This window comes from Gymnoscopelus braueri (assembly GCF_963280865.1).
Source record: "Gymnoscopelus braueri genome assembly, chromosome: 3".
NCBI classification, from domain to species: domain Eukaryota; kingdom Metazoa; phylum Chordata; class Actinopteri; order Myctophiformes; family Myctophidae; genus Gymnoscopelus; species Gymnoscopelus braueri.
Window position 1 is genome coordinate 22,399,945 of NC_137612.1, and position 14,496 is coordinate 22,414,440.

General features: G+C 42.1%; 1 protein-coding gene and 1 pseudogene across 2 annotated transcripts; both read right to left on the reverse strand.

Annotated features, from left to right (window-relative positions):
- Positions 1-32: 32 nt before the first annotated feature.
- On the reverse strand, positions 33-2,699 carry LOC308082912 (troponin I, slow skeletal muscle-like; annotated as a pseudogene). The gene is made up of 4 exons: positions 2,660-2,699; positions 1,370-1,528; positions 932-1,108; positions 33-383 (listed from the first exon to the last, which is right to left on the reverse strand). The product of its transcript is annotated as a troponin I, slow skeletal muscle-like (transcript).
- Positions 2,700-5,968: 3,269 nt separating this feature from the next.
- LOC308082728 (troponin I, slow skeletal muscle-like) lies at positions 5,969-8,747 on the reverse strand. Its single transcript, XM_080424703.1, has 5 exons — positions 8,626-8,747; positions 8,193-8,324; positions 7,306-7,395; positions 6,868-7,044; positions 5,969-6,319 (listed from the first exon to the last, which is right to left on the reverse strand). Exons 1-5 carry the CDS (start codon positions 8,632-8,634, stop codon positions 6,221-6,223), a joined length of 507 nt encoding a protein of 168 aa, XP_080280829.1. The 5' UTR covers positions 8,635-8,747; the 3' UTR covers positions 5,969-6,220.
- Between the last annotated feature and the right edge of the window lie 5,749 nt (positions 8,748-14,496).

Below are 14,496 nucleotides of genomic sequence, written 5' to 3' on the forward strand. Positions count from 1 at the left end.
TGAACAACAGAATACATGAAAGAACCAGAGCATACAGTACACTGTGTTTATTTAAGTGAAAATGAAATATAAAGACTATACCAACAGGTTTAACAAAAAACAACACAAAAATGCTGAACAAGAACACATTGTGTAAAAACATGTAAATTCAAGAAACTAGATCATTGCATTTGGAGGCGTGGCTACTTGTGAATGAAAGTAGAACAATTAATTAACTTGTCGTCTCTTTCTGTAATCTAGATTGGTTTATGTAGTTTTTTTTGTTTTTTTTTGCTATTGTCCATTTACTGGGCGACAGCACCATCAAACATCTTCTTTCTTCCCTCCATACCAGACATGGCTTCCACGTTCTTCCTCCAGTCGCTGACCTCCGCTGTCTTCTCCTATTGGAAACATTAAACCAGAGGATCTCAACCATTTCATGTCAAGGACCCCCAAATTGATATGTATTTGGCCGCGGACCCCATGGGGACCCCCATAAGAGAACATTCGTCAACATTTGTCAGCATTTATTGAAAACAGCAAGTATACAAGCTCACTTTTTACTGTTTTATATAAAGGCTAGTATATGTAACTTAAGCAAACTAGAGGTTCGGGCTGCTATGCGGCCCTCACATCTAGAGGCCCTCACATCTAGATCCGACCAATATGCCCGTATATGGAGAACTCTGTATGTCAGTCTTTGTCCATTTTGTGCCCATATATGGAGATTGCGTAGCTGCATTGGGATCTCCTTAGGCTATATGGCTGAGTCATAGTGACATGAGCGTGACGACGTGGTCCACCGGCCGGCCGCCCACCGGCCGGTCCTCCCTTAAGCCAATATAAGACAATATAAGATAATGATGGGTTTTCAGAATTGATATAAAATATCGTCCACAGTCAATTAGCTCTTCCTCTTTGTCTGCCATTCTAAGTTTCTCAAACCCACCTTCTCTGTGTCCTCCTTCTTGACTGATTTAAGATTTGCCCGCAGGTCCATGGAGACCTTATGCTTGGAGCCCAAGAGTGAGCGCAGGATGGCGTCTGCAGAGACTCTCACCCGCCGCAGGCTGGGTCGTTTGAACTTCCCTCGCAGATCCAGAACCTTGATGGTCAGGTCTTTGATCTGTAGAACAAGTGGAGTGATTTACAATACATGATACACATGTCATATGTCATGACACTTATCCAGACGCTTATCCATTTTTAGCATGAGTGGACTCGTGGTGATAATAAAACCCTGAACTTTGTAAGTGTTATGCCATGCACTACCAATGGTTCTACTTTGCTGTTAGAGTGGCGGTGTTGACAGACATCCTTAACTGGGCCCATTTATCTGTAGTTATAGAAGTCACTTCCATAGCGAGTATTAGCAACCTTCGGTTACCTCTCTTGAGTTGTGCACCACCCTGGCGTCAATGTCGTACCTCTCTTCATCCACCACGTCTATTTTGGCATGTAACTCCTGGCATAATGTCTATGTGGGCAAGAGAAGGTGATGAGGTCAATGTTAAACAGGGGCTGCTCAGATTCATGGGCTGCCACACTGTGGTGTTGTGGCCCAAATGGACACATGCACCAAGGTGGGCACAGCAACAGAGAAAAGTACCCCATTATCTTTTATCTAGAACAGGGGTCTTCAACAGGGGGTCCGGGACCCCTAGGGGGTCCTCAGAGTTACTACAAGGGGGCCGCCAAATCTTTGTGTGATATAGGGACTTTTTATTTTACACTAACCATTTGAACCCTGGCATCCCTGTTCTGAGGTGAACATTAGCCGAAAATAGCAGATCTAGCATTCAACGCCTCGCGCGTGTAGAGGGGAAAAAAAGAGCAGACCAAGTACAGCCAACGGTCAAGTTTACAAAGTATTGAGGGTTTAAGTGGTTAAAAGTCTGAAAACACATTTAACATGAATACAATATGTTGTGGGGGTCCCTGCTTCATCTCTCTCTCAGCTAGGGGGTCCTTGGCCTGAAAAAACGTTGAAGACCCCTGATCTAGAACCCCGTGCACCTCTTCATTAATATCCACTTAAACCCTACTTAAATTAACCTGGGACCACCCAGGGGTCTGTACATTCTTTCCCCCTACACTAAATCTCTTCACAGAAAAAAGCTGATTTACAAGCATTTTTTTGTTTTTAAACCCTTCACTTCAGTTAACCTCGACTCACCCAGTTACCCTTTCCCTTTACACCAAATCTCTTTGGTGAGCTTGTAGATCGGCTATTTTTGCTGACGTGTTGTGAATCTGTAGTAATCGTCTATTTGCGACAAATGTTTGCCTATTTTCACCAAATGTTCTTCTACTAATGACATAAGAATAGGGGTGCAAGGGTTCATGTGGTTACGAAGTACAGTGCCTTTTAGAATTCTTTTTAGGTATGAGGTAGAGCAGCTCCAACCAAAACCAAAGAGAAAGAATGAGCTGGGCTCAAGGACAACATTCATCTATATGGTGATATTTCCAATGCCAAAAATACAGTGTTGTACAGTGGAGCCCTTGGCTGGGCATATTAACTAACTGTTTTTTTCCCATAGGAATTCATTGTGTAAAGAAGATACCACAAAGTGGTAGAAAAAACAAACCCACAGCTTATGTAAATATTGATCTGTTGCTAGGATCTAGGCAATGTTTTACACTGGTTTCTTAATATATTGATTGTGATACATACCACCAACATCTTCCTGTCCTTCCTCTGCTACTGGGACCATGTTGGAGAGAAGTGTTCACACATTAACATGTTATCCTTTAGGTCTGATAGTCCATATAAAATCAGTCAATCAATTTTCACCATATGCATAAAGAATGATGCAAATCAGACACTAGCTGCTGCTTTTCAAGCATGTCAAATAAGGTCATTTATGTTAGTGAATTAATTCTGATCGACCCTATATGCTGCATAATGAGAATGTTTTATCGTTTAGTTGCCATACAGTTATGTCATATTTAGCACATCAGAAAATATCTCTGACAACATGCAAATAAGTATCTAAATTGCTAGCCCCAGCTTTGCTTGAATAATAAATAAATACAATATTAATTATAAGTAGATGTTATATGAAGCCACATTGCCCCTGTATGTAGTTCCGAATTGTGAAACTGACTTACTTTCTTGTTCCCTGGGGGATAAAGACACACACAAAAAGATAATGTGTCTCAATTGATGTCACTATACTGGTATGACTTACACACAGTTTAGATAACCATTCAGAAATTAAACACTCTACAATGATTCTATTACTTACTCATTTGCTTCTTCTGTGTCAGACATTCTTTAAGAAGATGCACCTGTATGGGTAAATAAATTACTAAAATCAGTTGACAGTTAGACTGTATTATAATAACAGATTGAATGCTCCCAAATTACACAGCTTGTCATTGATGCCAACTCAGCAATTATCTAACCAGCACATTTTCCAAATTACACTGCAATAAGCTAATACAAAACATTTTAGAAAAACAAATTAGAAATCAATATAAAAAACAAATAACAGTATACAGACTCACCCTGATATATCAATGTGCGCTTGACTTGGGATGCTTGACAATGTGATATTGTATACTGTGTCCCTCTGTTTGGGCCTAAGCTTTTAAACCTAACTGCAGATCACATGGCGGCAAGCTGCCCATGTCTACAATGGGTGGGAGGGCACATACCTACACACAGATGATAGGTAGGATCAGATACATAAGATCAACACGTATACTCCATGGACCTTCATTATCTATTTTTACATGTCCAAACCTGGAACAAGCAGCAAAGGATTAAGGCTACAAAAAAGGTTGGTTTCTTAGATACATGAAAGGTTTGCAATAATTATTTCAATTAAACTCACACTTGGCAGACATTCACAAACAAAAGAAACACCTCATTGTGAAATTCATGCTTGCTTGTGTCAGATATGGTCAAATCTAATATAACAGAGTTTTAGAGCATGCTGTAATTCAAAGATTCAAATACATTGTATGTGTATGAGCAGTGAAATTATAGCAACCCTAATACAAAGGTATTTTATAATCAAATAACTGAGTTGTCCCTTAGGAGAGTGAAATGAAAGAGTAATTCTAAACCTCACACCCTTCTAAGCACCTGGCCTTTAGTGTGAATTGCTGCCCTCTGTCCTCAGGCAATAACATGTGATAAACGAGATGATAAACACCCTTTATACACATGCCAAGTCTTTTGATACGGTCAGACACTATTTTTGATACTATTAATACTAGATCTGGCCCCACACAAAAGCCAAATTACTCATGGTGTTATGGTTCAGCTTATGCCTCTCAGAAGTCAAAGCCAAAATATAAAACTGTGTTAAAGATGCAGTCCAGTTACAGCACAGCAATCCGTGTTGAAATGGCCATCAATAAATGCTATTTGTCATAACGTGTGGTGATGATGGCTCTGCTGCTCTGTCTGCCAGGGTTTTTATTTGTTCTTTGTTTCCTACTGTATTTGCAAGAGGATGGGAGGTAGGGCTTGGAAGGTCATGAGTGCTATTGGGACACCGAACCTGGGTCTGGTTTGTCCCAGGATTTAAAAGCTCATGAAGCTCCACCCATGGGCCATGGCAGGGGAGACTCTACACCCACCCATCTTTTGGTTTTGGGTGTCTTTAGTTTTGCACCAGAGCCTACACTCCCATGGCATGATTCACAACTGATCACTCGTGTCCGATCCATCCATCTATGTCATACAAGTCTGGGCCGGGTTGTGACAGCCATGGCCATATTCACATGGTTTATTATGTCATATTCCAGATTATGAGTATGACTTATGAGCAAAATGTACGCCATATGAATGTGACAATGGGTTCAGTTGGCTTAAACTTTGCAAATCATTTTGGACTGACTGGACTGGTCTGGACTGGAATGCATGGTGAGTATATACTGCCATCTAGCTGCAAATAACTGCCTTGCACAATAAGTGAATAGTTTTACAGGAGATTGGCCAGTGGTTATGTGAACAACACTCACTTGGGAAACATCTACAATGCTCTACCACAGAGCTTCTCAAACTATGGGTTGGGGCCCCAAGTGGAGTCGTGGGAAGGTGACGGTGGGTAGCACATTAAAATGGAAAAATAAAAGGAGTTTGAAGTTACAATCTGTTTCTATAGGAAGGATTAGGCTACCCCAAACAAGTTTGAAAGGGAAATATCCCTTAAAAATGAAGAAAGCTATTAAAACATTTAGGTTATTATGAATACGAAGGTAATTTTGCACACAGGCCTATAATATAATATCAATTCAAATCTGTTCCATTAGAATACATTCATAAATTTTCTGCATATTTAAAGACGGGGTGCCGTGATTTTCAGTGATTCCCCCCCCCCCCCTAAAACATGATCATCAGGTATTATGGTTATACTAGGAGGAAGATTGTTTTAAAAAAAGTGTACAGAAATTGTTAAAATTATGTTTTTATGTGGACACGCCTCCAGTTCATTAAGTATACCTGGTTCTCACCTTAGCACCTCCTCCACCACCTTAGCACCACCCACCTGTCCTAGTCCCTCCGCCTCCTCATGCCCACACCTGTTGTGTTATGATAATGAGGGGGAGGGTATGTTTTTACTATGTCACTAAAGCGCTGTTTTTCTATTGGCACGTTTGACCCTCAAGGTTTCAGCCTCCAGGTAGAAACTCAAAATAGTCAGAGAAGACATAAAACACCATAAAAACACCACCAGGGGGCTTAATGAAGTTCTATCAACCTCATAGACACATGAAAAACAGAAAAAGTGCAAAACTATGGCACCACCCCTTTAATTGGTTTGCCATATCCAAATTTAAATATAAAATTATCCTGAGTTAGTGAATCCCATTGGGTTACATAACTAATTGATTTCCAACTTGTACTGTTTATTGTACATTGTCATGACTGCACTGTAGTACTATAACTCAAAACTTCTCAACATGTAGGTACATAGAGCTAGCATTAATATGACTGAACAACAGAATACATGAAAGAACCAGAGCATACAGTACACTGTGTTTATTTAAGTGAAAATGAAATATAAAGACTATACCAACAGGTTTAACAAAAAACAACACAAAAATGCTGAACAAGAACACATTGTGTAAAAACATGTAAATTCAAGAAACTAGATCATTGCATTTGGAGGCGTGGCTACTTGTGAATGAAAGTAGAACAATTAATTAACTTGTCGTCTCTTTCTGTAATCTAGATTGGTTTATGTAGTTTTTTTTGTTTTTTTTTGCTATTGTCCATTTACTGGGCGACAGCACCATCAAACATCTTCTTTCTTCCCTCCATACCAGACATGGCTTCCACGTTCTTCCTCCAGTCGCTGACCTCCGCTGTCTTCTCCTATTGGAAACATTAAACCAGAGGATCTCAACCATTTCATGTCAAGGACCCCCAAATTGATATGTATTTGGCCGCGGACCCCATGGGGACCCCCATAAGAGAACATTCGTCAACATTTGTCAGCATTTATTGAAAACAGCAAGTATACAAGCTCACTTTTTACTGTTTTATATAAAGGCTAGTATATGTAACTTAAGCAAACTAGAGGTTCGGGCTGCTATGCGGCCCTCACATCTAGAGGCCCTCACATCTAGATCCGACCAATATGCCCGTATATGGAGAACTCTGTATGTCAGTCTTTGTCCATTTTGTGCCCATATATGGAGATTGCGTAGCTGCATTGGGATCTCCTTAGGCTATATGGCTGAGTCATAGTGACATGAGCGTGACGACGTGGTCCACCGGCCGGCCGCCCACCGGCCGGTCCTCCCTTAAGCCAATATAAGACAATATAAGATAATGATGGGTTTTCAGAATTGATATAAAATATCGTCCACAGTCAATTAGCTCTTCCTCTTTGTCTGCCATTCTAAGTTTCTCAAACCCACCTTCTCTGTGTCCTCCTTCTTGACTGATTTAAGATTTGCCCGCAGGTCCATGGAGACCTTATGCTTGGAGCCCAAGAGTGAGCGCAGGATGGCGTCTGCAGAGACTCTCACCCGCCGCAGGCTGGGTCGTTTGAACTTCCCTCGCAGATCCAGAACCTTGATGGTCAGGTCTTTGATCTGTAGAACAAGTGGAGTGATTTACAATACATGATACACATGTCATATGTCATGACACTTATCCAGACGCTTATCCATTTTTAGCATGAGTGGACTCGTGGTGATAATAAAACCCTGAACTTTGTAAGTGTTATGCCATGCACTACCAATGGTTCTACTTTGCTGTTAGAGTGGCGGTGTTGACAGACATCCTTAACTGGGCCCATTTATCTGTAGTTATAGAAGTCACTTCCATAGCGAGTATTAGCAACCTTCGGTTACCTCTCTTGAGTTGTGCACCACCCTGGCGTCAATGTCGTACCTCTCTTCATCCACCACGTCTATTTTGGCATGTAACTCCTGGCATAATGTCTATGTGGGCAAGAGAAGGTGATGAGGTCAATGTTGAAAACCTCTCCAATATGACTGTAAGCTTTTACAGAGGGAAAAAAAAAACAGAAAGTTGTTGTATTCATTGAATATTCATGTCTTTAACACAGATCTAAAAGCCCCGCTCGGGTCACCAAAATCAGTAGCGCTCATCCTGTTATCAATTATGGAATTAAATATGTTGTGAGATGTTTCTTCTTTACCCCGAACCCCCCCGACCCCCATTGTGTATAGCCCCTGTCAATGCTAACCTCTACTGTTTGGAGGGTGTAGAGTAGACAACCACATGTCTCCTCTGACACCCATGATGTTGCCAGCCACTCCTTTTTATCTGACAGTGAGGAGTTTTACCGGCAGGACATAACGCATGTGTGTGGGAACATGCTATCCGATTCCTTCCCAGTTCTTCCCTCTGCTGAACAGGTCAGGTACCGTAACCAACCTGTAGTAGGCAGGCCCTAGCTGCGACAGAGAACACCCTCCCCAACCGGCTTCCCACAAGCAAACACGGCCAATTGTGTCTCCTCAGTAGTGGGCAGGAACTTTTACCATACTCACACAGTGGCCATTTTGCTCTTACTTAACCCATTTAGACCTGAGGCCGATTCTAAAAACGCCTTCTAAATCCTGACCTAATTTTTTCCCCCCAAATATATATATATATATAGCAAAAGCTAATGTTACACAAAGGTCTCAGGGGGATATGAAGGGTATAACGGGTGGATATATACATCAGACAAAATGGATGTTGTTTGAATGAGGTCCATTCTCCATTGTACCTTAAGTTCTTCCAAAGACATCCTGGTTATCTGTATTGGGGGAGCCTTCTCTTCCAGGTACCTCACCTTCTCCTCCTCCTTATCCACCAGTTCCTGCTCCAGGTCCTCTTTAGCCCTGGCTACCATCATGCTCTGAGACAACGTAAACAGGAAGCCATAATGGTGAAAGTGTCAGTGAGAGATTGATCAATTCTCTGTCTCCGGGACGGATTGATACAACTTGTGTTAACCACTTAAACCCTAGTCTAGACTTAGTAAACTGGACCAGTTGGATCTGTACTTGGACCGCTTTTTGACATCGACACCAAATCTCTAAAATAGCCGAGTTGTACATCTGCTATTTTTGGCTAATGGCTAATGTTCCCCCCAGAATATGGTTGTAGGGGTTCAAGTGGTTAATGGTCATTCAGTTATAGCCTATTTAGGGACTGACCTTTAGCATGAGCTTGCGGGAGGCTGAAATCTTGGGTTTCCTCTGTGTATTAAAACAACATAATTTTAGATTAGTTTTAAAACCAAAACATTATTGCAGTGACGTTCTGTGGTGCTGTGCTGATCTTACCTCTGGACTGTTGGTAGAAGGCCATTTGAAAATATAAAAAGAGCACAAAAGGGACAGGAATTTAACTTGAAATTGTTAACAGCAAACTATTTTAATCACCATGCATTGTCGTGATCATGTTTCTATATATAATAAACCTGATGATGATCAGATTTCAATCTAGAAAAGTAAACAGAAACCCAATACTTACTTTTGCTCAGGCATCTTGGCAGTTTAGATTCCCCCTGGAAGACAAAAATAAAACCTCTGAAGTGCATGTAACCGTGGAACACTTGAGTCTAAAGCCCTGTTAGGTCTTAATTAAGGCTTCCATTTGTTGTTCCACCCGACTCTGTGCTCCAACATTTATACATTCCAGTGCGCATCTGCTGTATATACGGGATCCTCCAAAGATTATCTAGGCTTAATTGTATCCCACCCAGTATTACTTAGGCATTTTTGCTATATAAAGAGCAAACACTGCAGATTCAACTCTGCAAGAAAGTAAAAATAGACTTCATTTTGTTGCGGGTGGCCATAGCTGAATGGGTACAGAGGCTGCCTGGGAATGAGAAGATTCCTGGCCCTGGCTATGTTTCATGTCCATGAGCAGGACACTTAACTGCTCCCCGAGAGCTCATCAGAACCATCTGAGAAGCCATCAGCTGGGTGAAGCTGGAAACTGAATTTCCCCTGATTAACCAGGTCTCTACTTTCCCCCTTTCCTTTCCCCCCTCATTGTTTTTGGATTGGATTTTGCTGTGTTGCTGTGAGACAAGAATGACAGGAGAAGACATACCAGGTCAACACTAAAAGTAAAGAAAAGGCTTAGGATTCTAATCCCTGAAGAAGACCTTACCAGGTCGAAACGTTGGTATTCTTTAAATAAATCCTGCATCGCAGGCTTTTCTTTACTTTTAGACTTATTTACTAAGGTCAGCAGCACCTCATCAATACTAGTGTGCGCCCTTCTCTATTTCATATTTACTTATCGACAATGCAATCCAGTTGCTGTGGGACGTGTTTGTTTGCTTACCGTCTGTGTCATCAAAAGTGCTGTTACATGATGCTATTATAGTGGCCTAATGAACCCTGCTGGCCTGCTCGGCAATATCAGTCAGTCACCTCCCAGTGCTGATAGTGGCATGTCTCCCGAAAAAGGAAAGTGATGGCAGACAGAGAGGCATGCCCAACATGGCAGCTAAGCTAGGCCCAAGAGATAACATCAATCCCACCTGTGTTTTTCCACTGGTCAGGATAAAGACAGAAACAAACATCAGATTCCTTTACCTTGAGGTGAATATTATACCTTTTTTCTTTCTTTCTTTCTTTCTTTAGATACTTCCATTTGAGGTAATCAAATGATTATTCCATTCACCAGTTCCATTAGAAATAGAACACTAAATTAATTAGAGTAATGGTTATGTACACAATCAAACTGTGCTTGCAAAATAATGTATACTGTATGACAAAGTTCTACAGATAAATCTATTTGAAATGTTATACTTCATCAGTATTTCAAACTCCACCACACAGGGTACTCATGGGTTGGTAGAAGCTGTATAAGGACAATGAAAAATAGGCCTATGTTTCTGGAGGGTACACGATACAGAATATACTGTATATAAATACAAATAAGCCTGGATCTGGAATTATAAATACTGTACTTTGTACACTCCAGAACAAGCAGTATCTTACTTACAGTAGTTTGTTTAGTTTGTTATCTCGTAATTTGTAACATCCTCCCAAATGCAGAAGGCAGATAGTAATTTGAGGTTAGTAGTTTTTGTTGTTGCTGTTATTCAAAACTGTAATGTTGTTTTAAATCATGAGATTATGGAAGATACCCATGGATGATGGAAGATTGGGAAGTAAAAAAGATTCTCACCACTTTCATTCTAGAAATGTATCGATCTCTTCCCCATGTGATGACCAACGATGGATCACATTATAACTATGACACCAGCAAGCCGAGAAATGTTACTGTATTGATATACTGTACCACCAACATTGGCATATCAGAGTAGATTATGTTTCTTCAAACTGATAAGAGGCTGCTAGATAACCATCAGGAAAATTGCATTGTCTTACCTTTCTCTGGTGATGACAAGAAGAAAAGTGATGGTGAGCAGAATACACCACAGTATCTATCTCAGTCACCTACAGTATTGTCACTTCTGTCTATGATGGCGAGACTTAAATAGGCACCCCCCCAAAAAAAACAGACGCACGAGCATGTGCACGTTTATGCACTCATGCAGAGCCACACACACACATCATGTCTTTCTCACACAGCACACACACACACACACACACACACACACACACACACACACACACACACACACACACACACACACACACACACACACACACACACACACACACACACACACACACACACACACACACACACGCACAAAACCCAAAAGAGGGAGTGGTCTTGATAACAATGATTATGACGGTGAACTTTCCAGTGGCATTGACATGTCATGACCCCGTCTTCTCTTATGGTGTTGTGTTTGGGGTCAGCACTCTGTGCCAGGAGGGGATAAACACTTTGACAGCTCTTACGACTAGCTCTTGACTTGTTTTGTTTTTTTCCCTTTATGGTAGGATGGGTACTCTAAGGTCAGCTGCCATGTGCACTTGGGAGTCAACACTAAAGCCTTTTCTTCCATATAGGATACTTTAAATACAGTTCCACCCAGTGTCCCTCATCCTGGGCCTGGACTGGAGGTGGACTGTTATTATAATTGTTATTGTCATTGTAGTCGCTATTGTTGTTATTATTATTGTTGCTGTCCATCTTTGTTTCTCCCCCACTATGCCTCGCTTTCTCTCTCTCTCTCTCTCTCTCTCTCTCTCTCTCTCTCTCTCTCTCTCTCTCTCTCTCTCTCTCTCTCTCTCTCTCTCTCTCTCTCTCTCTCTCTCTCTCTCTCTCTCTCTGTCTCTCTTTAACCACACACAGTCGAGGCAGATGGCCCCAAAGCCTGGTTCTGCTCATGGTTTTTCCATATTAAATTCTGATTGGCTATGATTGACCTCCATAGAGGGTCCTGGGCAGCCAACCCAGCCTCCCGAGATCTGCGCTCTAAGGAACACTTTTTGTTGTATTGGATTATTTTGTTTCTTTATTAGTTTCATAACATTTCTTTTCTTGTAAACGTGAAATATATAATCAGTGAATTTAAAGTGTAAAGACAGTTCTGCAGTTCACCCTCACCTGTCTATAACTATCTCTGCTAAGGAGCCATAGTTAAAAGGTATGACTCGTTCTTCGGGCGATTAAGAGATTTGCCTGGTATCATTTATTTAGCTAGGGGTCTGTTGGTCAGTAATGACAGAAGAGATTATATCTCGTTCTCTTGAGACTGTCAGGCCCCATTTGGTCTGATTAGGATAATAGCTGCAGACGATGCTAAGCCATGGGCTGGTGAAAGGAATGCAGCACCAAGCGTGCAGTACAATGCCAACTAAACATAGACAAACTTCAGTGCCATGTGATGCTGCCACTCATTGAGTGGCTGTACTTACATAATAAATATATAAATATATTTCCTAGCACTATTATGTGCTAGGATGTGTGTACTGCAGGTGTGCATGAAGGCATGTGCTTAACTATATATGCGATGCGAGAGTGCAGTCTAGACAACACCAACTCAGGACTCCTGAACCACCTGTTTCCTAGGCTGTGTGTTTTCCACTTCCTGTCTTTCATTGGATATCATTGGTCATCTGACCAGTTTCATTGGATTTCATTGGATCAAATCGACAGGAAGTGGAAAACACACAGCCTAGGAAACAGGTGAATATCTAACATCAGGGTCTTAGGCTCTACAGAGTTGTTAGCTAAGCTGTCGTGCCGCAGTGCATCTACGTAGGTGGTGCGCTTCTTGCCTTTCCTGGCTTTGCCCCGGGTTGGCTCCCATAGACCATATTCACACGGCGGCCATGTTTCTATGAAGTCAATGAAAGTAGCCACCCCGGGTGGCGGCACTTTCAATGTTAAATTCCAATATGGCCGCTGTGTGAATATGGTCTATAGTGTCAGTTTACTTGCCACTAGTTCTGGGTGCCTGACGCAGTGCCCTGCCAGTTTCATCCTTCTCTCTCTGACTTTGTCTGTGACCCGGGTAGGTCCCCGTAGTGGACCATATTTCTGATGAGGTCCGTCCATGTGACACCTAGTGCCATTTACAGCATTCTTGTGTAGACTCCATCCAGGGCCCTTTCCTGTTGTGCTTATATAACTATATATAAATTCCATCTCTCTTTGTATGTTCGTACAGTATGTATGTATGTATGTATGTATTGTGACGACTGACCAAACCAACACACAAGAGACAGTATTGCAAAAGCCAAATTGAAATAGGGCATTTATTTGGGGATAATTGCACAGAGTTGGGAATGGGGGTAATGCAAACCTAAGTAAACAATGTCAATGGAAATTCATCCCGGTCCGGGGTTTTGTCCATGCACATTTCACAATGTATCCTTCAAAGACCTAACGTTACCAATGATAAAAAGGAGAGGCAACATGTCAGTAATGTATTTCACCAATCACCATTATCACAAATCATGGAGGAATAGTGGAAGTTCTCACTTACCGCCAGAGCACCCATCCCTTCAAGGAGGAGAGCCAGTGAGCACTGAGGCAGAGTGAGGGCTTTTCTGTAGAGAGGCCTGATCAGCACCGACTCAGCGCAGCTTGTCCTCATCAAGTCAGACAGAGCGCAGGTGTCATCACCTCAGGTTGAGCTCTCAGCTAGAAGGTAAAGTGGAACGTACTTCCCCTCAATGACGCGCCCTAGGCGGAGGCGCTGTCCTTGGTACTGAACTCTGCCTCTGTCCCACTGTCTCGCCTCGCTGGGTGCTTACCTGTCTGGTGTCTCCACAGTATGTATGTATGTATGCATGTATGCATGTATGTACAGTATGTATGTACAGTACGTCTATATGTCCATTTGGCTGGCCAATTGAAAAAATGTAAAGCCTATTTTATGAGTTTCATTCTTAACTGCACCTAGTTTGTAGGGCACTTGCTGAGGACCCAAGGAAGTGTCAAGTCGACTGGATGAACGGTTCTCCAGAACCGGTCCACTCCAAACAGGCACACATTCTGAATGGAGGCCACACCCGGAACGAGCAATGCACTAGTACAGTCAAAGTGAACTAATTGACACAGAAAGAGTCAAGAGAGATAATGTGCACATGTGTGTGTGTGTGTGTGTGTGTGTGTGTGTGTGTGTGTGTGTGTGTGTGTGTGTGTGTGTGTGTGTGTGTGTGTGTGTGTGTGTGTGTGTGTGTGTGTGTGTGTGTGTGTGAGAGAGTGTGTGTGAGTGTGTGTGAGTGTGTGTGTGTGTGTGTGTGTGTGTGTGTGTGTGTGTGTGTGTGTGTGTGTTCCTCCTGCTTTGGCCTAATTCACACATGCAGGCCAGGGCTATAAATCCCTGAAGTACATGCTCAGACCAATTGAGTCAGACCAATTGAGCCTGACTATATTAGAGAAAAGGTTCTCAAGATTCAAGATTTAATGAGGATGAGGATATAGGCTCCAGCACCTCTGCTCCCCTGCCCCTCAACACAGGAGCCCTCCAGGACATGACCCTTTTCTATTCCCTGTACACCCACAAGTGTATAGCCACGAACAGCTCCAATTAAGTGGTCAAGTTCGAGGTCAACTGTATCTGAGGCGGCTGAAGCAGTTTGTTATGAGTGGTCCTCCTGCATCACTGCCTGGTATGGGGACCTCAACCGCAA